This window comes from Pteropus alecto, unplaced genomic scaffold (genome assembly GCF_000325575.1).
Source record: "Pteropus alecto unplaced genomic scaffold, ASM32557v1 scaffold79, whole genome shotgun sequence".
NCBI lineage: Eukaryota > Metazoa > Chordata > Mammalia > Chiroptera > Pteropodidae > Pteropus > Pteropus alecto.
In genome coordinates this window covers 7114409-7138787 of record NW_006494612.1, presented here as the reverse complement: position 1 = coordinate 7138787, position 24379 = coordinate 7114409, and the positions used below count along the sequence as shown (strand labels likewise).

General features: G+C 35.6%; 1 protein-coding gene across 1 annotated transcript in view; it reads left to right on the top strand.

The window, feature by feature from the left end:
• Positions 1–23098, top strand: part of LAMA4 (laminin subunit alpha 4) — a 129655-nt gene extending 106557 nt beyond the window's left edge. The window contains exons 27-38 of the mRNA XM_025042460.1: positions 1393–1530; positions 3183–3316; positions 4283–4447; positions 5224–5377; positions 11192–11379; positions 12588–12777; positions 13572–13727; positions 14943–15102; positions 16802–16932; positions 18095–18188; positions 18681–18800; positions 22672–23098. Of these exons, the coding sequence (XP_024898228.1) occupies positions 1393–1530; positions 3183–3316; positions 4283–4447; positions 5224–5377; positions 11192–11379; positions 12588–12777; positions 13572–13727; positions 14943–15102; positions 16802–16932; positions 18095–18188; positions 18681–18800; positions 22672–22817 (1776 nt within the window). The 3' untranslated portion in view covers positions 22818–23098. The remainder of the gene's footprint in view (positions 1–1392; positions 1531–3182; positions 3317–4282; positions 4448–5223; positions 5378–11191; positions 11380–12587; positions 12778–13571; positions 13728–14942; positions 15103–16801; positions 16933–18094; positions 18189–18680; positions 18801–22671) is intronic.
• The last annotated feature ends 1281 nt before the right edge of the window (positions 23099–24379 follow it).

Genomic DNA, 24379 nt, shown 5'->3' with positions numbered 1-24379 from the left:
AAAAAAAAAATCAATTTTTAATGACTTCAATTTTTATAAAATTTTTCCTTATATTGAATCACAACTACTGCCATCCCCCTTCAATGTTACAATGCTTCATATTTTAAAAAGGCTCTCCAAGCTTCCTTTCCAAAGTAAATAGCCTTTTCAGTTCTTTCAACTATGCCACATTGGACCCTTATCCACTATGGTTGCCATTATATGCACCCCATGTCAATCAGCACAGCCCTTTGGGTATGATCTTCTCAGAGCAGAATATGGGGAACTCTTAACCTTAGTTTGGCTAGTATTCATCTAAAATACATTGAAGCTGTTGTGATTTGATCGAAACTAACTTCATATTCATTCAATATCCAATAACATTTTATTGGGCACCTCCCCTCCTAAATATTAGGCATAATAATAAGTACTAGGATTATAGTACTGAGCAAAATGCCATTCCAAATCTTAAAGGATTTCTTACTTTTCTGTTGATCCAAATGCCCAACATTCATTTTAGCCTTAATTGATTACAGTGTGTTACAAATAAAACCAGGAAGATAAGTTTATGACCCAAGGGGACTAGTGGGAGACTGAAGACTGGGTTCAACTTCTAACTTACCAGTTTTGACATAAGAAAATAACTTGACTCTTCTCAGTTTAATTTTATAGCTCAAACCATGTGAAATTGCCAAAAGTTTACTATTTTTGACCTTAAAGTGTGTCCATTATAAATGATTATAAATAAAATTAAATTATGTAACTTACATACACTGGGTCACGTCATCATCATGGCTGAATCAGTATAGACTACTTTTCTTTTCCAGGACACTGAAAGCCCACCTTCCTCTAGATATCAACTTCAGAGGATGCATGAAGGGTTTCCAGTTCCAAAAGAAAGATTTCAATTTGTTAGAGCAGACAGAAACTCTGGGAGTTGGTTATGGATGCCCAGAAGACTATCTTGTAAGTAGTAGTCAATCGAATGCATTTTAATAAATAGACACAAAACTTACCCTTCTCAAAAGCTAGAAAAGCTCTTTTCGGCTTCTCTATAATCTGAGGTACACCATGGTCTCCTTTCTGCCACCAGCAGAAAGAAGAGTCATTAAGCTAGAAAGCAACTTGTCCAGTTGCCTCAGTTTTTCTCAGGTGGGTCCCCCAAAGCCTGGAGAGGCTGTGAGAGCATTGTTACTCAGGTTGGAGGAAATGGAAAAGCTGAAACCCCAACTGTTATTAGGCACACAGAAGGAAGACTAACATGCCTGAATTCCTATATAAACCAAAAGTTTTTAAAAAAAAACTGTTAATACAGAACTAGCAAATAAGGCCTTTAGTATTTGAAAAATTCACAATTAAGCATCTGTTAATTATCACAAATGCTAAATTCACTTTTTTTTTCTTGGCATATAGATATCTCGCAGAGTGTATTTCAATGGACAGAGTTTCATTGCTTCAACTCAGAAAATATCTTTCTTTGATGGCTTTGAAGGAGGTTTTAATTTCCAAACATTTCAACCAAATGGGTTACTATTTTATTATGCTTCAGGGGTAAGTATTTGTCTTTCCCTGAGGAAACTTCTTGGTGTTTTTGTCTATTAAAAATACTTTTAAGCACATTAAAAGTGATTTTTATTTTTTATTCAGATTAATTTTGACTCACATATACACACACAGAATGCCTCATTTCATGCACTTTATAAAATATTATGTATATCATATATCAAGGGTTCTTAACCTGAGAATTATACCCCCGCCCTCAGGTTCATGAAAAGAATTCAGGAGGTCTGTAGACTTGAGTGGAGAAAAATGACATCTTTATTTTCTCTAACTAAAATTTAGTATTTTCTTCAGTTGTGAATGCCTACAACAAATCACAATAATATTAGCAGTACCTATAACTTTGTGATTAATGGAAATCACAAGTATTTTTCATTTTACATTACAGCTGTCACAGATATCTCAAAATAACATTTTTGCTCATTGCTACTTCTAAATTACAGTAGGTTTTAAATCTGCAACTAGGCTTTATTATGTAATGCCTTAATAGAGAAGTACATGTATTACTATATTACATGTTTATTGTTTTAATATTTTGAAACTGTATTTCAATGTAATTGGTTTCTTTTGTGTTTCTACTCATTTTGTTTTATACATATTAAAATATCATTTTATGAAGGAGTCCATATGTATCACCAAACAGCCAAAGGAGTTAATGGCACAAAAAAAATGAAGAACCACTGTGTGTATATTAAGAAGAAATATTTGTGTGATTTAATTTATAAAATAGTAAAAAGAACATCTCTGTTCTTGCATTTGCTGCAGAACACTTGAGCTCAGCTTATAAAGATATCTTATTTCAAGAATAAAAAAAAAAGTCTATAGAGATTTGGTGACCCTAAAATTCAACTAATTTATCTCTGAAAAGGTCATCACCAATACATACAACTGATGGACCAGGTCATAATATAATTTATGAGAGCAGCTGTCACTTTTCATACTTATTACCTTCTACCTGTCACATTTATATTGAGTTTAATTTAAATCAGTAGCTTCTGTGAAAATTTACCCACCCCATTTTATATGACCTCTGTCACCTAACCTGCCTCAGATTACCGTAGTTAATTAAATAACACTTTTGGTCCACAAAAAGTAGTTTTGTGCTGGGGTAATTGTAGAGTTTGATGCCCATATAAAGGAGAAGAAGGAATATTATCATTTCGCCAATGTTTTGAGTCAAACAATAAGCAAATTCAGAAAGATATTAACTTCTGCTTTTTTTATTTCTTTTCTACCTCTATAAATGAAAAGTGATACATTTAAAAAAAACCAAAGTAGCAAATTGACTTTTTTCTAGTCATCTAGCTACATTCCCCAGAAGATTCAAATATGTACTTTCAAAAGGGATTAAAAGTAAGATGTGATGGAGTAGAAATGCCTGAGGTAGGAAAGTAACTGACACTAGGACAACTCTCAACATGACAAAATCACCTGAAATTTTCAGTTCTAAATATAGGAGATTCCTTTTTTATTGAAATGTATCTAATTTTATAGGCAACACAAATACAAGCAATCAAATATTTTGTTTTTGTTGTTATTCATAGAAATTTTTCTGCAAGCAAACTCTCTGTTAAAATGTTAAAAATGTGTCTGTCTTTTGGATACCTGGACTTCCTACTTCAAAACCTGTGCTTGCATTTCAGTCAGACGTGTTCTCCATTTCTCTGGATAATGGCACTGTGATCATGGATGTAAAGGGAATCAAGGTGCAGTCGTCAGATAAGCAGTATAATGACGGGCTGTCGCACTTCATCATTACCTCTGTCTCACCCGCAAGGTACAGCTCCTCACTATATAGTCTTTCCATCAGATGGCTTTATTTGTAGGGTACGATTCTGTCAAATGACCACTATGAATAATAGGATAGCCTATTACTTTTCTAGCGTTTGAAAAAATGGTGGAAGGAATTATCTACCTTATTTTTTTTAATTGCTATTAATTTTCAAGACATGCAAAATAAGTTAACTATAAAATTACTTAACAAGAATATAAAGTAAAATCATAAGCTACAATCTCTTTGAGGAAGTGCTTATACATAGTACTAACTCAGTGGAGTGTAGTGGAGTTCCTTCTATTTTGCACATAGAAGGAACTCAGAAAATACTGGTTTGTGTAGACTTTAAATTAAACAATTGAGAACACTATATTTATGCCACATTTTAAAATCTCTAACTTTATTTTTAAAATACATAATACTGATTTTCTTTTCTAAAATAAGAAAGCTTTCTGGGATAAGAAATGAACCTCTGTTGTAGACTGCTGCTGTTCTATGTCTACTTTTGCGGAGTCCTCCCATCAAAAGAAAACATGAATAGGGCTTTTCCTAGACTCCGTTTCTAATCAGGATCAAAACCATTCAATGTACTTTGCAATGAAAATGGTCTCCCATAGATGTGATTAAATGATTACCATAAGGTAAGTTCTGTTTTTTTTTTCCCCCACCAAAAAAAACCCTAAAAGCAAACGACAGCAACAAAAAGAATGCTGATGACTAGTCATCTTCTTACTTTCATGGGTTGAAATTACAATTATGGTTAGAAGAGTCTTTTCTGCATACAGAAATATCCAACCTTTTTATTCTAGGCTTCATAAAGAGTCTGGCAACTCATTGTCTTTTCATTTACCATGAAAAGACATTGAAATGTCTTTTCATTTCAATTTCATGAGGAAACCTGCAACCTAGAATAGAACTCTAGGTAAAATATTAACCGCGTGGTGTGTAAAGAAGCTTTTTCCTTTGCAGATATGAACTGATAGTAGATAAAAGCAGACTCGGGAGTAAGAATCCTACCAAAGGGAAATCGGAACAGGCACAAGCAGATGAAAAGAAGTTTTACTTCGGTGGCTCACCCATCAGTCCCCAGTATGCTAATTTTACCGGCTGTATAAGTAATGCCTACTTTACCAGGTATAATATTTTCGTTTTTTATAAATCTGCATGATTGATAAAGAAGATCAGATCAATAATGAAAATATTTACATTATTAAAACTGAGAACTATGAAAATATCAGAGGCATTAGGTGTAATAATTAAAAGCTTTCATGTTCTTGAGCAACTAACATACTTGAGTTTGTATTTTTTGCCCTTTAATTTCTGTACAACCTTGGCTAAGTAAACTTTCATTTATCCACTTGCAAAATGCAGATAGTAATAGTGCCTGCCTTGTTATGAAGATTAAGTGAGATAATGTGCATCAAGCACCTGGCATACAGCAAGCTGTAACTATTAGATGCAATTATTTCTGTAGTTCTTATTAATGATATAGTACAGAGCAAAATAACCAAATCCTTGTTAAGAGGTTTAAGAAAGTGCTCGTAATTTAATGCATGACTTTTAACAAAGCCATTAGTCTACATTCTTAACAGAGACAATGAGGGCTCCCTGAGTACAAGAACAGGGAAGGGAGAAATTTAATACAGATTACGTAATACAGAGGGGATCACAATCACCCAGAGTGTGGCAAGGGAAACGTTCATCTGTCAGAATGTGCTGGTACCTGCCACAAAGTTATTGATTAATCGATTAAATGATCATTTAAAGGATTCTGATTAAGACAGTGGTTGATGGATAAAGACCCATCGCACACACACGCAAAAAATGATAATTGCCAAAGTTCTTTGACTTCCAAAGTTTTCATCATGAGCAATATTTTTAAGGCTTTTTTTCATTTGTTGCAAACATAGGTTGGATAGAGATGTGGAGGTCGAAGATTTTCAGCGGTATTCCGAAAAGGTCCACACTTCTCTTTATGAGTGTCCCATTGAGTCTTCGCCATTGTTTCTCCTTCACAAAAAAGGAAAAAATTCCTCAAAGCCTAAAACAAGTCAGAATAAAAAGGTAAAATAGAATGCTGTGTCCACTTCCCAGTTGCCTTGTTTTCCACGCACACAACTCTTGACACTGATGCTTTACAGAATTTAGTTTACAACTGTGGAGATATGAAAAGTAGGATTCTTATAGTATCAGATATTTCAGCTTACCAGCTTCGTTGTATCAATTCTTGTTTCTCATGAAATAGTTTGAGTCAGATTTTATTTATACTTCCAACTACTTTTCAACAGAATGGTTAAAACTGCTCCATATGTAACAGTTTGCATATGCTATATTATTTAGTACTATTATTCTCTAGTATCATTTGCTTTTGTATAACAACCTCAGATTTTTGTCATAATCATGGAAATTATTAAAGTTCCTGATTCTTCCTTTGTTTTTCCCTCTTTCCTTGACCTTCACTTCAACCACTCACATGTACAGTTAGTTGATCTGTGGCATCAACTAGAGCTGCTTCATCATCAAAATCTTAAGTTTACATTCTCTGATTACTATTCTTTCTTATTCTTTCTGTCTAATCATTCCCCCCCACCTCCTACCTTTTTCTGGTTCAATTTTAACAATGTACTCAGGTGCCAATGCTCCCTCCCTCATCTAAGCCACCATCATCGCCCGTCTGAATTACAATAGCCTCCTAACAGGCCTCTCTGCTTCTACCTGGTTCCCCACGAGTCTCTTCACAGCACAAGCACCAGATCCTTATATAAGTCACATCAGGTCATTTCTCTGCTCAAAGTGGTCCTCTACTGCACTCTGAATAAAAGCCCAAGTCCCTACAATGTCATAAGAGGCCCTATATTATCCAGGCCCCTTGCTCTCACGTGCTCTTCTCCTCACACTGATCTCCTGGCTTTTCTAGGACAGGCCTCGTGCACTCCAGCCTTAAGGTGCTTACTTCAGCTCTCCTTCTGCCTGGACAACTCTTTCTCCAAATATCTGCACAGACAACTCCTCCTTCCAGGATTGCCCGCCTCTCATCTGCTCAATGAAACCTCCCTTAACCCTTCATTTTATACCACAGCCTGCCTCCTGCCTTCCAAGTACTACTGATCTTTGTCTTTTTCTGGTCATTCTTTTTTCCATAGCACTTATCACATTTTAATTTATTACTTATTTTATGTATCATGTTTATTATTTACCGTCTGTCTCCTCTGAAAGAATGCAAGCTTCTTTGTTTTGTTCACTGAAGTATCCTAAGAGCCTAGAATAATGCACATAATTTGTGTTCAATAAATATTTAGCTATCTGCATCATAGGATTGTTATAAAGACTAAATGAGTTAAAGTATGAAATGTTCTTAGCACAGTGCCTTGCATAGAGTAAACGTTCAGTAAACGTTCAGCTGTTATATCTGTATAAAGGTTCGTGAGTGTTTTTGAAGGATTGATTCCTAAAAGTAGAATTGCTTAAATTAAGGGAATGTGCATTTTCAATGTTGAGGCAATACTAATTTACACTCTCACAAATAGCATTCGAAAGAACCTATTGTCCTCCACAATTGCTAACACTGGATATGGTCAAATCTTTATAATGTAGCCAGTTTAATGGACAAATATGGCATCCATTGTGGTTTTAATTTTCATGTCCTTGAACACTAATGAAGTTGAGCATCTTTTTCAGGGGAAGAACTGATTTCCTTCCCTGGCTGGCTTCTGAACCATCAGCAGAGAGAAGCATCCTCACCAGCTTCTCCCTTCTGATGGTTTTTATCTTGAGCACTTCACTATATATGTATATATCAGCTTATGTGGACCACTTTTTAGAATCTTCATGAAACTTTCCCTTTACCAATTTTAATAAAATAATTTTGTTCATGTATAATCAAATCTTACATGTTTTCTAGGATCTCTTCCTGAATTTCACATAGAAGACTTTTTAAAGTGATTCATGCAGAAACATAACTTTATTGATTTTTATGAAGGAGTTTTCAGAGGACACTGAAATTCTGATGGTCTCTTACTGTCACTTTCATATAATGATACTGAAAGGTTTGTCCTGAGAATTTTTTGGCTGGGACTCGAGCACTGGTCAGTGGCTCATAGACAGGAGATTAATATCATAGGCTGATAAGAAAGATCAATTTTCTAAAGCAAACAGTTTACCCTTTTAAATGAATACAGTTTTCTGTATGAAGCTGTAGTTTCCTAGACACTCATAGTCTCAAGGTTATAATTAACAGCCCTTGGAACTATTAACACAAACTTTTCAATATTATATAGGAGACCTCTTAGCCTTTCTGGTAAAAAGTTTTAGAAACTCAATTTTGTAATAAGATACAGAATCACTATAGCTGTCATTTACATTTTCTGGGTAATTAAAATGTTAATGTTTGCTAATCTCTTATATTTACCCTTGTGTCTATAGCTTCTTAAAAAGCTATCAAGAAAAACTTGTGGCCTCTGGTTTAAATTTTTATCAAGGATGAATCATAGCAATTTGAGCTTATGTAATTTGTTTTCACACTACTTCTTAATATCCCTTTTTATTTATTATAATTTATTTAACCATTAATAAACTTTCAGTTGTTTCTAATTTTCTCCTTTTACAGATTAAGATCATAGCACATTAATCTTTGATCATATTGCTAAATAAATATTTAGGATGTATTCCTAGAGGTAGAAGTAATGGGTTGAAGCAAATTACTTTCCAAAAAGGTAAAACCGATTTATATTCCCTCACGAGTATATAAGAATACCTGTCTTACCACCAATGTTCCAGCCTGAAATTTTTCCAAAATTTTTATATTTTCAAATTTAATTGAGAGAGTAGTTTCTCATTTGGTGTTTAATATGATAACGAACATTTTATATATTGTAATGGACATGATTCTGGGGTATCTGGCCAACCCTCCCTTCTCTGAGAAGTCATTCCCTACCCACTGGGCAAAGCCAATATTTTAGATATGTGACCTCATCTATCTGGATATAGATGATTGGATTCGGGTAGATCATGTCAACTAAGCTGGCCCATCAGATTATCTCCTGGGAACCCAGAGACACTAGTCTGGGCTGGTAAAACATGTAAACCTAAGAGCTCTACATTAATCATGCACAGAGAAAGAAAGCTGCTTTGCAGAAAGAGAAAAAGGCAGAAAGCTGTCCTGTAGAGAAAGAAGAACGAAAATAGACATTCTGAGAAGAAAACAAAGCTAGTACCAGAATGTCCAGAAAAGGAGTGCCTTGATTCTTCCTAGCATTCCAATTCCTGAGTCTTGCCCTTGATAGGACTCCATTATATTGTCTTCTCTTGGACTGTGTTCTTAAGATACTCCTATATATTTATAACACATTGGCCTCTTTTACTTAAGTGGCTGAACCAGTTTGGCTGTTATCTGAAACAAAAGAATCTAGCTAAATTAAAATTGGTATTACCACCTGGATTGCAACTGAAAGACCCTTAGGAGAAAAAAATTTACACTGGTAAAAGCCAAATCTAATGGGGTTCAGAGAGAATCCCCACACACATACCCAATTTAGCATAGTAAACTAAATTTCTGTTTTATCTGGTAGTGAAGTAGTTGATTAAGTTATAATTTCCCTTATATTATTATTATTATTTGGAGCATATATCCACAGAGGATTTAGAGTATTTAGTTGCCATATGTAAAGATATCAGTGTTTATTACTTTTTGCAGCAGATGAGAGACAGATCCTTGTCCATGTGTTACCGCATCGAAGCAGAGAAAGGCAGCGCTGATCAATTGAGACCGCCATGGTCCAATGATCCTGTGCTTCACTGAGCCCCTGTAGTCTATTGCGCTGTTGCTCTCTTCCCATAGCTAAGTGGATGCACTGAGTGTGAATGAGTGAAATCCTCTCTATAGAAATGGAGAGAATGAGGAATAGCCAGAATTGGAGAGAGCCCCCAAGCCTCCACCAGTCTCTTACCCCCACCCTCTGGGCTCCATGCAAAGCATTTCCTGTGTTCTTCAATGAAACAAAGGTTTCCTGTCTGTCATTATAAGGTATGTTACTCCACTAAGGCTGGAGTACAGCATGGAGTTTGGGGAAGTTTCCCAAGATATGTTAGAGGAAAAGAGTCTCCCTGAAGCCCCACTCTAGCCCATTCTGCCCACCCATGGCTTGAAGCTATGGCCATTATATATAGATGAGGGCCTGGGCCAAAACAACAACAACAAAACAAAAACAAAAACAAAAAAAAACTGGTAACTAGGTGTATTTCTTCCATCCAAGAGAGAAATCTTGCTTCTGTAGCAGTGAATCAGGTTCTAAGTCCTGACGACTATATGAGGAAAGGAAGAGGGGACATTAGAACCAGGTGGGCTTTCCTTTAGGACGGATGAATCTCTGAGCATCACCTCACACTCTTTAATCTAACTACTACTGTGAGAGTCTCCACTTCCAGAACACGAATGTAAGAGCTGTTGCCTGCGAGCAGAACGCTGGCACAGCTGGTCTGCCTTTCAGTTAATTAGCCTACTCTCTGCCCACCACCCTTGGATTTTGAGGGTAATTCTGAAATTTGCTTGAATCGCTTTTTTTTTTTTTTTTTGATGTCTTGTCTTTTGCCCATATGAGATTAAGAGTTTTAGTGACAATCTGTTCCAATCTGCATTATAACTTCTGGAAATTCCACACTGCTTTGATCTGCTAGCAGAAATCCTCCAAGATTTCCAGGAGGATTTATTTTACTGTGGATATATTTTTACGTGTTTAGTTCTTCTGACCTTTCAGTGGGAATTAGGGAGGAGTTAAAACTAAAGGTATGTGTTCGTTCAATAATTCTGAACCAGGATTTTTTCTCCTATCTAATTCTGTATTTCATCCAGACTCTTGCTGTGTTCTCCAGTTCTTCCTACTGACAAACATTTCCTCTATTTGCCCTTCCTTTATTGCAAGCTTTCTTCCTAACTGGGTCATATTGTGCCACTCCCTGCTTTTAAAACCTGTGTGGCTCTTCATCACCTAAAAAACAAAACTCTATCCTCTAGCAAGTCATCTAGGGTCCCTTCTATCTGATACCAACCTGTCTTCCAATTTGCTATTTATATGCCTATTCCTTCAAACAGATTTTCAGTTTCTTAAAATACAAGAACCATTTTTCACTCACCTTTCTATTCCCCAACACATACTACCCATGGAAGACTTACAGAAACATTGATTTCTTTCCCAACTTCACTTCCACCTATGAAGTATGCAATAAACATTTTCTTGAATAAATGAATAAATGACTGAATGATCAGATTTATTTGCATTTCTTTTTGCTTCAGAAATTAAGACTAAATAACTATTAAATAGTATTCTGTAGTTTTACAACTCTAAATTTTAAAATCGGCAGTGCAATTTTAATAGCAGAAGATAATCTTTAAAAATTACTCCGTATCCTATCACATAAAAGTTTGCTACACATATTATCACTAAAAATGTTTTTAAATATTTTGAAGATGTTGCTAAGTATGTTAACTTTTTATACAGCATGTATAAATAATAATATGTCTGTTAAAATTATATTGTCACCTATAATATGTGGCTTTTACCGATTGGGTCTCTCAGGATTATTTTATTGCCAACTTTTCACCATTGGTTAAGATGTACATTTAATTTAAATGATAAGAGTAGTTATCTCTATAGCTTCAGTTTATGCTTTACTGTCATAGACTAGAATTTTGAATCTGTTAACATATTATGCTGCTGTCATTTGCTGACAGTGGTAAGTATATGGGCATTCATGGGCAATGCACAAATAACACATGCTTAATTATTTTATTATTATAATTATTGATAAGGAAGTAACAAATGAATTTTTGATACTAGTATGTCACTCTTATCCCTTGATATGACTTACTTGCCATGCTTATAGGGAGAGAAAAGTAAAGATTCACCTTCATGGGATCCTGTTGGCCTGAAATTCCTAGAGAGGAATGCTCCAAGAGACTCTCACTGTCGCCTTTCCAACAGCCCTAGAGCAATAGAGCACGCCTATCAGTATGGAGGAACAGCCAACAGCCGCCAAGAATTTGAACACTTAAATGGAGATTTTGGTGAAAAGTAAAGTAACACACCTTCCTTCCAAAAACTTAACACTGTCGCTGGGCTTCATCCTTATTTGCCATATATCATCTTTTTTCCTATGATCTTTTCTCTCTGTGCCACCTTAATTATATTCTTTTACCATCAAAACAAATACTAAATAGTATGAAATTCATATAAATTACATTCTCTGTGACATTCTTCCCAAAGTAAGGAGCGTTCTCTTAGGACTTTGCTGTGTTTTATTAAAAAGAAAAGACAATCAAAAAGAGGAAGATGGGCAAATTTTAAATGACTTTTCCAACCTTGATATCACCCTTCCTCCCACATACAAATTGCTTTCAATCGTAAATGGAAATGCTAGAAGATTAATAAGGAAAGACTCTGAAAATAAAAAAAAATACATGTATATCTTTATTGGCCCTCAAGCTATGTCTAAAGTCGCTCACCTCTTTCCAGTATTCCATAAATCTCTAGATTTTTAGTATTATTGAAGATTTCTTTTAAAGTGTTAGCACCCAAATATTCTTATGTAGGTCTTGCATAGTTCTTTCAAGCACTCATATAGGCAGTGTATTTAGTAAGAAACCCTAATGCCTTCTAATTTGCTATTTTCCTAATAGCCAAGATCAGTATTTTGTATTTTTCAGGAAGAATTTAGAGTTAATCAAACTAGAAGTTAGCATAATAAATGTATATTATCTATGGCCTGGATCTAAATTTCTAGGAAGTTTTAAGTTCTGCACATACTGGTAGTTTGTTTTTGTTTTTTTTTAACATGTGATATCCATCTATTAATTTTTACTGGGGAAAAAAATTGAATTTGTATTTTACATAGTACACATATCATATCATTTCTACTCATTTCTATAATTACACACTAGTATTTTGTTCACATAAATAAGTTCCTTTAATGTATAGATTTTTACTAAACTAATTACAACCATATTTTCCAAGCAAGACATGATGTGATCCTTAACTGAAACAACACTTCTTTAATTGTGGACTGTATCCCTGTTGTACAAGGAAATGGAGAGAGATCATTTTTAAACTAGCAGTGTTTACTCAATATTTATTAATAATACTAAGGGATCATTAGAGGTAATGCTGCTTGGGATCAGATAGAATGGCTACTTATTTATTCTTCTTTACCTTGTATTTGGGAACTCAGAGATCACCTTCAGTCTCATTTTATAGGTGGTAAGCTTTCTCTTTTCATTTACCAGATCGCAGTTTTCTATTCGTCTGAAAACTCGTTCCTCCCATGGGATGATTTTCTATGTCTCGGATCAAGAAGAGAATGACTTCATGACTCTGTTCTTAGCCCACGGCCGCTTGGTTTTCATGTTTAATGTTGGCCACAAGAAACTGAAGATTAGAAGCCAAGAGAAATACAATGATGGATTGTGGCATGATGTAAGTTGAAGGCAAAGAATATTATTATCTGCAAATATTCACCACTGGCAAATGGACTGACACTAATGTCCCACTATTGTTTTCTTTAGAAACATCTGTTTTAAAATTCTGTCCTTATATGCTGAGTTCAATTTCAAAAACTTTTATTCATTTCTTATAAAAATCTTGAAGCACACTTTATTAAAAGAGATATAAGCTGAGTGTAATTTTTTTGACAGATCAACTTTTTTTTTAATGCAATTATTTTAACCAAAGAATCAATGGGCAACATAAATGAACTTTGGTTTCTAAAGATTTTTCACTTGACTGTTTTTCCTACTGCCTATAATGTTATAAATTTTCAACAACAATTGCTGAGTGTATTTTTAGGCGAGGCTCTAAAGGATACAAAGTGAAGAGTATACCTGTTAGGAAGACAGGATACAACAGGAAGAATTACCTAAATATTGAAGCGAATCAGGATGTAGGTAATGGAAAGAGTAGGCAATCTAAGCTGCCTTAAAATAGACTACAATAAATTTGGGAGAGAGCATGTGGGCTGGCCAACTGGGAAGAACTTCATAGAGAACTCCGCTAAATACAAGCTGTATTGAGAAATTAAGCCTATCACTTTAAATCAGGTTTTAAAGGGAGAGACAAACTCCTGACTTTCAGAGAAGGGACCACTTTTTCTAAAGGACTTCTGCAGATCTCCCACAGTATTGCAACAGTAAAGTTGAGAGGAGAGGCAACACAGCCTCTCTCCTAATCGTGGGATATACTTGAGATGGGCTATTTGCCTTCTCTTCGTCCAGGTGATATTCATTCGGGAAAAGAGCAGCGGCCGACTGATAATTGATGGTCTTCGAGTCCTAGAAGAAAGTCTTCCTTCTACTGTTGCTGCCTGGAAAATCAAGGGCCCTATTTATTTGGGAGGTGTGGCTCCTGGAAGAGCTGTGAAAAATGTCCAGGTAAGCCAGGCATGACCAAGTAGAGCCATTGACCTTTAGAGCTAGAAGATTATTTAATCCAGCCTTCATTTTACAATTAGGAAACTGGCAAGAGTGAAACTGTAGTTTGGCTGGAGAGGAGATATGAAAGTGAGTATTGTCCTACGGGATATCTGCCCACCCAGTAGCATTACAAAGTCAGGAGTAACCTTTTGATTCGAAAGTAGAGGTAAGATGAAAAAAGTTTCTGAGGTAGAAATTGTCATGAAAGTTATGCCTCAAGGAAATGCTTATTTGTTCAGTGAGTATCCAAACTTTTGGTATAAAAATACTCCCCCATAAAAGCATGTCATTCCATTCTATATTATTGAGTGAAGAAAACTTTCAGGCCATTATAAACTACGATCTCATTTTTGTTTCTTACACATACAGATACAATTTGTACATGTGTAAGGAAAGGTAGTTACTCCTGAGGAGAAGCGAGGGTATAGTAAGAAACGTTATTTTTGTCATTTAAAAGTTTAAAACATTGCACATTTAAAAAATATTTAGTGATAAAGAGAATGCATTAAATGACTAAATTATTTTTAATATATATATCTGACTCTAATGCAAAGAAGTCAATACGTTTCTAAGTTCCATTCATATATGTGGATAAAACAAAAAGAGGAAAGAGGGATTGATGTTTAATTAGATTTTAGTAAGTAGCCCCAATTCCATTACAACCTCTTAAAGATTTCTAAAGCACTGAGAAGTGGCCCAAGTTTCACATCCTGTGGTATGATAAATGTTCAGCCACAAAAATAGCTAATAAAGCCAGAAATGCGAGCTTTCTGCTGTTTAACCGTGGTAGATTTAACAGTTAAAAACTTCGCTAGCTCTCATTAGCATTAGGTGATCTTGGACAGAGCTGTCATTCTTGAATGAAAACAAACTAGGATACTGTTAATATTCAATTTGAAAATCACAGCTGTAGTTTATTTTGTCATGGTAGATATAAAAATTTTCATAGCTTAATGACTATAGGCTGACATTATCAAATAGAAAATTCTAGCTTCAAAGAACTAATTAAAAAGCAACTCCCTGGAAAACTAGTGGTCATTCAGATAGCTAAGATAAATAAGGAATTACTTGGTTTCTCTCAAGACTCAAATCCCTTCATTTTGTTTCCCTTTGGTGCATCTGCATCTGTGAGTGTTGAGAAAATGGATTTTAAGAAATGTCTTCTTCTCACAGATAAACTCAGTCTACAGTTTCAGTGGCTGTCTCAGCAATCTCCAGCTCAACGGAGCCTCCATCACCTCTGCCTCTCAGACATTCAGCGTGACTCCTTGTTTTGAAGGTCCAATGGAAACAGGAACATACTTTTCAACAGAAGGGGGATACGTGGTTCTAGGTAACAACGACTTATGTTGAAAACACTGAATCATGAAATACTTCTTTCCTAGAGGTGGCTAACGGGGAAATTGGGCCCAGAGTTAAAACTTCAAAATGCCAAGCTCACTCAGCTCTAGAAAACGGCCTTTTCCCACAAGGACCACCTTTCACCCTTCTGACTACTCCACACCAGACACACGTGTCCATCCCTGTTTTCTTTCCCTGGCCAGAGCTTCTCCACAGCTGCCAAACCTCTGGCTGTAGACCGTTTGGGCTCCTTCAGAAGTTCCTGTGTTGCTCCATAGTCTGGTCCATGTTGGCTCTTGGCCACCTTGCTCTCTGCATCTCTCTCTGCTCCTCGTAGCATTATCCCTTCTAAAGGAAGTTCCATTTCCTTCACTTGACCTGCAACACCAGCAGACAACACTAACCTTCAGAAATTTTATTTCTGGATTTTGATTCTCCTTAACTATTACTCTCTCACTCATTCAGTAAGTTTTTATTGTATGCCTCCGGTATGGCAGTCCCTATGCCAGGTGATGGAACATAATAGCTCTAAAGATAAATAAAATCCTAACAGACTACACACAATCACCATCCGGCACATTCCAACAAACATTAGAGCAAACATTAGGTGTGAGGAAAGAACCAGGGTAGGTGCTGGGAAAGATAGGGAAAAAGTATAAAATATTCCACACGTCTGCTGCTCTCAAGGCACTTAGGTACTTTGTACATCCCCTAAATAAAGACATTTCAGTGCAGCCAAGTAAACCTTCTTAAACCACCACCAAGTCCAATAGAATAACCAGAGATTATATTTCCTCCCTTTTTCTAGCTCCTGATTTTGCTTTCCTTTCATTTTTTCCTACTAAAACACCTACACTCACATTTTTCAGACCTTCATTGAATTTCAGGGATAAGAACTCAAAAACACGGACAGCTTACAAAACACAGCAACATACACAATTTGTGTTCTCCATAAACATCAACTAATAGCAAGAAAAATTAAAAAGTGATTTATAGAAGACACATCAAGTGAACATTGCTAAGATGGCCTAGTTCTCAATGAGTCTCTTGGAGTGAATGTAGCTATTCTTGACAAAAATTCATTTTTGTACGTCTCTGCAACAGCGGCTCCTAACTGCTTCTGCTGCTCTTTTTCTTCTGAAGTGCTCTGCAGCACTGGCATCAGTTCTTTTTTGTTGATGTTGTTTAAGAATTATTTTACAATACAGAGTTCATCGAGTCAACTCCATTGTTCAATAAATGCAGAATAAAGTCTAACTTCCATACTTGCGCACTAGCGCCTTCCCCACTCACCGTGCCGCCTTCTCCCTTCGTGAGGGACCATCCAGCCACCCTGGCCTCCACAGCGCTCTCCCAACAGCCTGGCCTCTGTACCTGTGCTTTTTCCTCCTTCTCACTTTGGAAATGTTAAGTGGTCCTGCTAGTTGAAATCAATTTCTTCTCCCCTGAGTTCACACAGCCGTAGCATATTTTCAGCATGTTGTCCCCACCGCAGGCCTGAGTGCCGGTTATCTCAGTCCCCCACAGAGCTTTCCACAGTGTTTGACATGGAAAATGCCACTTTCTACTTATCTGTTAAAAAATGTGTCAAACTTTCAAACACAGTACAAAAATATATAATTAAAAAATCGCACCATTGGTACAAAATTTAAGTTGCTGTTCTTGAGAACTAGTAGTATTTCTCTCCTCAGATGAGTCTTTCAATATTGGACTGAAGTTTGAGATTGCATTTGAAGTCCGTCCCAGAAGCAGTTCCGGAACCCTTGTTCATGGCCACAGTGTGAACGGGGAGTACCTAAATGTTCACATGAAAAATGGGCAGGTACTGTGTTTGAAATTGTTTTAACAGTCTGTCTCTTCTGACCTTGGATTCTAGATTTGAAACAGATTTATTTTACAGAATTATTTCATCAATCTTTCCTGACTGGGGGACAGGGAGACAGGAAAGCTACAAAATTTAAATGCAGGTAATATTTAGATTCGGAGTTATATGTTGGAAATTGATTTGATTAGAGCAAAGAGCCACAAAAATATGTGACATTGCTAAAGTAAGTAAATAATCAACAACAATATCACTAAAGGGTTTTAAAAACAAAAATAGAACTTTACAACAAATGGAGGCAGCAAACATATCCAGCTATCAAAACCAACAAACACTAAAACATGTATCGTTCTATCTATAATATATGTATACCAGATGTGTATATAACAGTATTTATATATGCACACACACACACACACACACACGCACGCACACACATACATATATATATACACATACATTTTTTTCAACTGGTACAAATTTTTTAAAATCTTATAATTAAACACCAATTTTATCCTAAAATAATATTACTAAAAAACATTATGAGACTATTCAAATAAATATTGAGAAAAAAGCAGCATATTTGCATTGTTGTTCCTAACTTAACTGATTTTTGAGTTCTGGTATTCTATTAAACCATAAAATAATTAAACAATCCTTATATGGTGCTTACTATATAAGGTAAGATATTATTCTAAATATTTCATATAGATTAACTCATTTAATTCCCCCAATAGCTCTGTGAGGTCGGTAATATTATTGTCACCCTTGTTTTACAAATAAGAAAATGGAGGCAAGGAGTAAGTCTGGCTATTGGCATATGAACACAGGCAATTAGGCTCCAAAGTCTATGTTCTTCACCAATCCCTTAATTGCTTTGTATAACGTCTTTAAACATTTAGAGGAACTCATTCTGTTATCTTACTGTTTCTCTCCCTCATCTCTCCTGTGTCTTACTTTGCTGTCTCTCTTAGGAGCATTTGTTAAACTATTTCTATAGGCAACTGAAGAGTGACCCCTTGTGTTCAAATTGCTAAACTAATTATGTGTGGATGTTTGTTAAAAGTATTGCTTCCCTGTAGTGAATTATTTAAGAAATTCACTTTTAGCATGACAATGAGGCATGAAATTAAATTATATAATGTAACCCGGTCTTTTGCAGGTCATAGTGAAAGTCAACAATGGCATTAGAGACTTTTCCACCTCGGTCACACCCAAGCAGGGTCTCTGTGATGGCAGATGGCACAGAATTACAGGTGAGAAGAGCTCAGAGTCCTGGCTTGCTTTATAAAATAAATCTCCACACCCACCTAGGGGATGATGGCTTGGCAGAACTTAGGCCGTAAAGTATATGATGGAGTAGGTGATGGATGAGTCTAAAAGTAGCCAAGAGGAGAATCTAATATTACTGTACTAAAATGTGTCTATTGAATCCACATGTATTTGAATGCTGCCAAAATAGTCTTGGGGAGTTATTTAAATAATGCATAACTTTTGGAGCAAAAAAAAAGTGGCAGTATCTTAAATATTCTTAAATATTTATATGAAAAAATTATCTTAAATATTCTTCCTTTCAAAGGAAAATGTCACAGTGATCGCTTAGTTGGACATTAATGTTTTCAATGATATAGAAGTGAGGGGTTTATTCTGGAATAAATAGAAGCTATTGCTGTGATAAATCAGTCCTTTTTACGTGAAAATTAATCACTCCGGTGTCGTTTATGACCAGTCTTTTCCTTGTATTTTAGTTATTAGAGATTCAAATGTGGTTCAGTTGGACGTAGACTCTGAAGTGAACCATGTGGTTGGACCCTTGAATCCAAAACCAGTTGATCACAGGGAGCCTGTGTTTGTTGGAGGTGTTCCAGGTAAGAATTGTTTTAAAAGGATAAGTTTCCAAATTAAAAAAAAAAAAAAAAGTAAATTCTCATCACTGTTATTATAGTATTAAGAACTGAGCCATGTGTTTTCACAATTCACCTGATAACTCTAATGATTTTATATACAATGTTCTTTCACAGGAAAAAGTATGCTGACAATATTGACTCCCCATACAGAGATCACAACAAAGTAACACCTAAGAATTAGACCCCAGCATTCTAAACAATAGATATCGATCTTCCTCTGCCATATTTGCTTATTTTTCTCTCTTCCCTTTACATAGCCTCCTGACATATACAGTGAAACGCACATTCTCTATTATCTCTAACACAAAGAAAACTCATTTACTAATATTGCTCTAAGATCTGAGAACTTTAGAAGACTAAATGTTTGCTGATAATTGCTGCCCTTCTTTAGTAGAAGAGAAGAGAATACACAGTTCTATCTAGGATTACTCCGAATTGTGACAACGGCTGCAGACCATAAGTTCTGTTGTTCCTACATAGTGACATTCCTTAAGAGAGGTTCCCAGCTGCATTTCTGTATACATCATCAGTAACATCTCTGCTGCCATCTGCCAAGAATGGTGTATAATCCAGGATGGTGAGAAGGGGACATGTGTGGGCCTCCCCCGCACACAGTTATTTTAAACCTCAGAAGCAGAGACCATGACCTTATGTTGGATGTTTGTTTTCACACATTTCACTAACTTGGAATAATTGAATGTTATAGCTGGAGAGAAGGATATGAGAAGGATGTAACCAAGCTTTTACATCTGGAATTTGGTGGGGATTTTAAGAAAAAAAAAACATGATTTTTCCTTGCCTTCCAATTAGTTTATTTTAGACTGACCCATGTAAAGGTAAATAATGCTTTAAGAGAGGAAGAAAACATAGGTAAAACTATGCATCAGACTTTCGGTACTCCCAATATAGAACTAAACTCTCCTCTGCTTTGTAAAATGTGAATTTTTCAAACACCAGTATTGACAATGACAGTAACTCCCTGATGAAAGAAATATTTGAGACACCCCCCAAACAACCCTTCTTTTCCTTTATTTCCCATATCTATTCTCATCTCCATCTTTGGGGCCTCTCCTCCTGCTCGTGGCTTCTGTTATGAAAGAGATTCTGGCAAAGGCCACCACTGCACTTCATGAAGGTATTGTGTAGAAGATGTATCACACCATTTCTTACATTTCCGCATTGTTTTCTTCCTAGAAATCACAACATAGTTTAAAACATTTCAAATTTCCCAAGGGTCTATAGGATCAAATTCAGTATAGCATGCAAGGTCCTTGATCATCTGGCTCCTCCTTGCCCCTGCCTCTGGGGTCTCCCCACACCTTCTGAGAGCTGCAGTTCCCTGAATGTTCAGTGATGCTCTCTTTGCTCCAGACCTTTGCATAAGCGCATAGGGCCTCAATTTCTGGAAAATGTTCTTCCTTTCCCCTACCAGTACCTTTTCAAGGAACAACTTCTCCCACTCCTCCCCCAACTTAACTCCCTATTGACCTTTAGCTCAGACTTCTACATATACACACATTCCCCTCTGTCCCTAGAATGTGCTATGCATGCCAGTTGTAGCACTTATCACAGAATGTTGCTGAAACTCAATAAATAGTACACTCCTTGCTGCCGGGAAACATGACTTCATTCAACACACAGCAAACATTTATTGAGTGTCTATTAAGCCTCCACGAGACAGATGAAACAAGCATGGCCCTCCCTCATGGAAGTTATATTTGCTCTTTACTTTGTACCCAAAGTGCTTACAATATCATGCAAACAAATATTTGTCTCTTTGATTGTTTGTTTTTAGAGTCTGATCTCAGCTTACACGTTGCCATCATCTTTCACTACAAGAGTTGTTAATCTTCACAGATGGGGGTGGGCAAGATGCACCTGAAGCCAAATTCAGCCTGCCTGAGACATATAATTAACAGCAAATTTTAGCTAATGAGCCAGCACACAGGAACTAACAGGCCAGGGTGGGCCTAACCACCACCGCACTGCACCAATGCAACTTTTAATTCCATCTAGGAATCATGCCAACAAACCTAGAACAAAAGCAATTATAATTTAAGTTGAATTTCATTAATTACATCATTTTGAGCTGTTAAGATTAATTCCACCAAAATCACATCAGAAACTGGAGCATGAAAAGAATAACTAAAGGAAATTAGGTACAAATAAAACCTCTGTATTCACTAAATTCTTTTGGAATCCCAGCCAGTTCTCTTATACCACGTGGAACCCTGGTGACATTATTTCTATCAATGAAAAGTTAATGCATTAAAATTCAATGAATTATACACCAAAAAAAGGTCAACTTTACTGTATAACTTAAAAATCAAAATTAGAAGTCAGAGTTTTTTTAAGCTAATATAGTCTACACAGAGAGCGAGCTGAATGTTTATTTCTCTACTGAAAATCCTACATATTTCTATATACAATCAAGCTTTCAACCTGAAGAATGTTCACTATTAAAATCATGTGTTGACTTTATTAATCAATTACCTTAGAGTTCTAGGGTACTTTATTGTCATTACCTACAATAAATTGTGTGGTGAATTATGTAGACCATAATTTCTATATGAATTATTTCCTCTAGATGAAAACCCCCATGAACTAAAAGGTGGTAAGCTTGGGCAGACTCAAAATCCATTCTAAAACTAGTCTCCAAAATAGGCAGGAGAAATAGATGGGTCTATACCTTATGGGTATATCCTTATCCAGGCGTTCCTGTTCACCCATTTTTATTCTGATCACGAAGTACACCAAGCAGCCTTGAAGAATATATATACAGCCATACTAATCTAGAGACAAAGGGAATTAATCTTTCAGGCTCCTTCCAAATCTAAAACTTTGTAATTATCATTGTAAATATGAAATGCTATTTCCATGACTTATTTTTAGTACAAAGCTTCTGCATATTCTTAATCTATATTGCTTAGAAAACTTATTACAGCAGCTTGATGATGTATAATTTACTGTGCGGTTTTATGTTCCTTCCTGAGTTACTAAGTGTTTTCCATCTTTTATCTGCTACTGCTCACATAGCTATCTGTACATAATAATAATCTTTGACTAAATGGATTTTAATTTCATGATATTTCTAAGCTCTCTAAATTGCTTTAAATTATATTGCTTCTTTCGCCCCAACACATTTAATTGTGTCTGTAAAATTAATAAGCATAAGGCTTCTTCTAGATCTCTAATTAAGGTAAGGGAAGAAAGTTCTCCTGGCATACCTTAGGGCACCTTTGCCCACACGAAGACTAGGCTCGTTATCATTATCCTATTTATAGTTCCTAAACTCTGAGCTCAGAAAAATTTAAGTTTGGTTTATTTGAATTCATTATTTTCTCATTATATTTTATGAGCTTGGCAAAAATATGGAGGCTTAAGAGTGAATAATAAATGATTTGAATTGAACAGAAACATTAACCAAGTCCAAATATAGTGTAGAAGCTAAAATTTCTTCCCCCCTTCTCAGCAAAACACACAAAATAAGTGAGGCCCAGGTGAAATTAATTCCAAAAAGCATAGGTAGATCCTGAAAATTCACTGCTGAAGCTTTACATGCAAGGGGCAAATTTCAGCCTTAGAAAACAGCTAAAATATACTTAGAAATTTGATCATGGAAAATACGGCAAAACTTTAAAATTACCAGATGTTCATATTACTTCAAAAGCAGATTATGTTCTTGATTAAATGAGAAAATTACCATATTTCATTTTTGACATGTAAATCATCTTGATGATGTGAGCAATTATTGTGTGTACATTTTTACCATGAAATAATATCTGGGCTTAGAATGCCTCAATTGCAATCTTTGATTTCTTTCTTTATTCAGAGTCCCTACTGACACCACGCTTGGCTCCGAGCAGACCCTTCACAGGCTGCATCAGACACTTTGTGATTGATGGACGCCCAGTGAGCTTCAATAAAGCAGCCCTGGTCAGCGGCGCTGTGAGCATCAACTCCTGTCCAGCAGCCTGACACAACAGCAAAGCTGCCTAAGTACAATGTTCTTTAGAGCACTGAAAGAAACAAAGCCAACCAGGAGAAACAGCAACGCCTCCTCCCCATGGAAGCTTTTAGCTAGTTGAGCAGGATTTAAATGAATCATCAGGGACTGGATGTTTATTACTTCTCATTTGGATTCTTACCTTGGATCCAAAATGTCAGCAATGTACAACAATCGAAGGAATGTTAAACTTAACTCGTATTATTTCCTGCTGGTGAAATTACTGTTCTTGTTTCTAATAAAACCGAAGGGATTCTCAATAAACACTGGTACACATTTTTAAAGTGTAGCTAGATTCTCAGATTCATCTTTTTTTAATGGAAGATAACTTTCAAATCTGTACCAAAATATCTTTGGTATACTTTTCCTTATCTTGAAAACGATTACTAATTTACATAAAATCTAAAATTAGATGACCGATTTGTTTCAGTATAACAAGAATATTTTAGGTTTATAGCATTATCAAGGTTTAATAAAGTAAATTTCTAACAAATTAGAAAAATTAAAGTATAATTTAATTTTTTGATAAGAAAAGAGGAATTAAACAAACTACTTTTTTTCCTTATTTTTTTAAAATAAATATAAAAATTGTACATGAGGGGAGGCTCCTGAGGGATATTATCACTGTGCGTTTTATAGTAATTATGGAGGACATTACAGCAAAGAGAGTAGAACAAAATGATAAATTCAATGTAAAAGTATAAAAGTCCTTTTCTTAAAAGTTTTTCTTCACATATCTGCAACACAATGTCTTATTTCTAAAAATTTATAATCTTTTTTTAGGTATCTATATTAATAAAGTTTAGAAAAAGAAAAATAGGCTTGAATATCTAGCGAAATATTAAAATACAGAAACTGAAATAAAAGAATTATACATGATAATCAAACTTGAAGACAAAATGAGAGAAAATAGGTCCTCTTATCAATAGGATTAAAGATATGTAAACAGAATAACTTTGGGGGCAAGAGGAGGGATGAAAATATTTTGAGGAATTACTAAGAGAATAAAATATTCTCTTACCTTGAAAATATCATATATGTAACCTTATATGATAGCAGGTAACCCTGCTACCCTCCTATTTCAAGTAGATTAATAATAATGTTGGTGATATCAATGAAAATAGCTAATATCAATTCATAGAGGACTTACTAAGTACTAGCCTCCATGATAAGCTATAGTTAATTTTATTTGATCATCACACTAATCCTAAGAGGTAGCATTTGCAGATGAGAAGTCTGAGACTTAGAAAAGTGAGGCAACTTGTTTGCTGTCATTCAGCTAGACTGAAAAGCCAGGACTCGAAGGAGGGGCAGCATGATTATTCCTTCGTTTTCTGACTCCAGAGGACTGTCTGTCTTCACACCAACTCTCAGCTGGTCTCAAAAGCTGGGATCACAAACCCAAATGCCTACAGAGTCAGAGAGGTAGCATAAAGGAGCAAAGCTGGTGGAGTCTGAGAAAATCAAGAGGGCACTTGCTGTGACTCATTCAGAAGCGTAGCAGGTGTTCCACTCAGCAGATTGTCACCATGAA